Source organism: Lupinus angustifolius, unplaced genomic scaffold (assembly GCF_001865875.1).
Source record: "Lupinus angustifolius cultivar Tanjil unplaced genomic scaffold, LupAngTanjil_v1.0 Scaffold_287, whole genome shotgun sequence".
Lineage (NCBI taxonomy): Eukaryota > Viridiplantae > Streptophyta > Magnoliopsida > Fabales > Fabaceae > Lupinus > Lupinus angustifolius.
In genome coordinates, this window is record NW_017727606.1 from 525022 (window position 1) to 527275 (window position 2254).

At 34.8% G+C, this 2254-nt stretch overlaps 1 protein-coding gene and 1 long non-coding RNA gene across 2 annotated transcripts in view; both read left to right on the forward strand.

The window, feature by feature from the left end:
• Positions 1-865, forward strand: part of LOC109340924 — an 11332-nt gene extending 10467 nt beyond the window's left edge. Inside the window, exon 4 of the long non-coding RNA XR_002106867.1 lies at positions 260-865. This is a non-coding gene — a long non-coding RNA (uncharacterized LOC109340924). The remainder of the gene's footprint in view (positions 1-259) is intronic.
• LOC109340923 (putative RNA-binding protein Luc7-like 2) overlaps positions 1-2015 on the forward strand; it is a 19599-nt gene extending 17584 nt beyond the window's left edge. The window contains exons 11-13 of the mRNA XM_019578691.1: positions 872-918; positions 1015-1260; positions 1708-2015. Of these exons, the coding sequence (XP_019434236.1) occupies positions 872-918; positions 1015-1260; positions 1708-1726 (312 nt within the window). The 3' untranslated portion in view covers positions 1727-2015. The remainder of the gene's footprint in view (positions 1-871; positions 919-1014; positions 1261-1707) is intronic.
• The last annotated feature ends 239 nt before the right edge of the window (positions 2016-2254 follow it).

Here is a 2254-nt window from a genome sequence, read left to right on the forward strand (position 1 = left end):
AATGAGAGAAACTGAATATTTGTAATTTTATTTCTTGAATGAATATGATCAAGCTATCCCCTTTATATAATCCAAGGGAAGCATTACAAGAGAAGAGAATGAGAGGTAACGTGAACAACAAGTTACCTCCCCTAACTAACTAACTAACTAACTGTTTCTGTTAACACAGAAACAGAACAACTATCAAATAAAACTGATTCAGTAACAACCATACTGAATCAGTCCATAAACCAAGACTTTAAGTCTTATACTCTAATAGTCTTGGTGTCATTCTTCCTTTGCTAATAAGTAATAGCTAAACTTTCCATTAGGTCTGAATTCTGAAAGCATGCATACTTTTGAGTGTATGCACTTTTTGATGTTTGATCTGGCATTGTATATGATGGTGCACTTATTAAGTTAATCAAATATCTTATCATTACCAATATAATATAAATAAAATGGAAATATGTTTCAGATTGATGTATCTCGGTTCTAGTCGAGTGATGATTACATTTGTGTCCATCAGTGATGATCATACCTGTATAGCAAGTTTATCACTTTGTGCACCCAGTTATTTGCCATACATAGTATTATGGGAGACGCTGGGAGTAATTGTTTATCAATTTTGGTTTGTTTTGTTGTTCAATATCAAAAGAGATTCCTTTTTCCTCTATTGTCAATTCTATCTTATTTCTGATTATTTCAATGTGCCGTGCCATCCATAGGCAAATGAAGAATCCAAAGATGCAATAGTGAGGTTTTGCATGGCCAGGAGTTTTTGTTTTTGGGCATATCTGTTGTATTTGTGGATTTTGTTTATCCAGTATTATATTAATTTTTGGTTTTATTGGGTAGAGGAAGGATTTCATACTGTTTTTTTCTGTTTCAGGAAGAAAGGAACAAGAGCCGAAGGACTGATTGGCATGATGACAGGAGGTAAATTTCATTGCTTTATAATGTAGAAATATATTTAATGAACATTGAAATATTATTTCGTAACTTGTTAATATTTGTTTCATCTGTTTGCCATAGATCAAAAGAACGGAGTAGGGATCGGGAACGGGAATCAAGTAGGGACCGTGAACGTGGTGAGAGTCGTGAACGAGGCCGGGACTATGATCGCAGGAGCAGGGATCGTGATAGGCATAATGATAGAGACCGTGGTTATGATCGAGATCGTGACAGGGACTCTGATCGCTCCCGACCCTATGACTCAAGAAGTAGCCGGAGGTCCCGCTCGCGATCTCGAGAGCGTTCTAGAGACTACGATCGTCATAGGTACATGCCTCCTTGGTTATTCCTTGATTACATTTTTCCTGTAGTTCTTATACAGCATCCCTTAGTTAACCACAGAGAAATTAAATAGAAGTTTCACAAGTGCTTTCACGATCTAATACTCGAGCTGGACTTGCTACACTGTCACTCCTAAAGCTGGTAGCATCCAAATACATAAGAACATGTGTATTTGTCTGGGTTGGGTGTTTCTGGTTTAATCTTCTGTTGATTCATTCTCTTTTTATTACATTATTATCTTATTGAATTTAATTTTCATATACTGTTTAAAAACATTTTATGCAATATTATCCACTGATATGCTGTCACATTGTTTAATGACTCAAAGCTTTCCTCACATGTCAAACTCATGCATTCTTAAATGGTAGTTTAAAATCATGCTGATCTTATGCGACTGGTTCTGGATTTCTAACATGTGTCATCTTTTGCCAGGCGTCATGATCGGTACTAGAAGTTGCTGTGGATCTTATGAATATGATGAGATATTTGATGTAGGTGGGTGATGAACCTGATGTTGGACCATTAATTTTGTTATTTCTTGTCTGAAGTTGTTTCTCAAATGATGGATATAACTTAGAGCTTAGGTGTAACTAAATTGTGTTTCATCTTGCTTTGAAGTTACCCTATTCAACTTGTAGTCTGCATCATGGATCAGTTGTTCCTGCGTTTGTGCTTAAAAATGCTTTTTATTTGGGATATATTACCCTTCGAACATGTTATAGAGAATTTGCTTCTCAGGAGCTTGTGGTTTTTTGTTTTGTTTATTTGAATAGTTATCAGTCTGCTTATATGATAAAAGGTAATAATTAGATTGTTGATTATTTTGAAAAGTTCAAATCCCAGCTTAAATAATTAAAAAAATGCAGATGTCTTAGAAGAATAGAATGACTATTGGACAAAAGTATCTAAGCAAAATCTAAGTATGACTAATATTATCTTTGAAGAATTTGCATCAGACGTTTTTTCTTCAATATTGTTG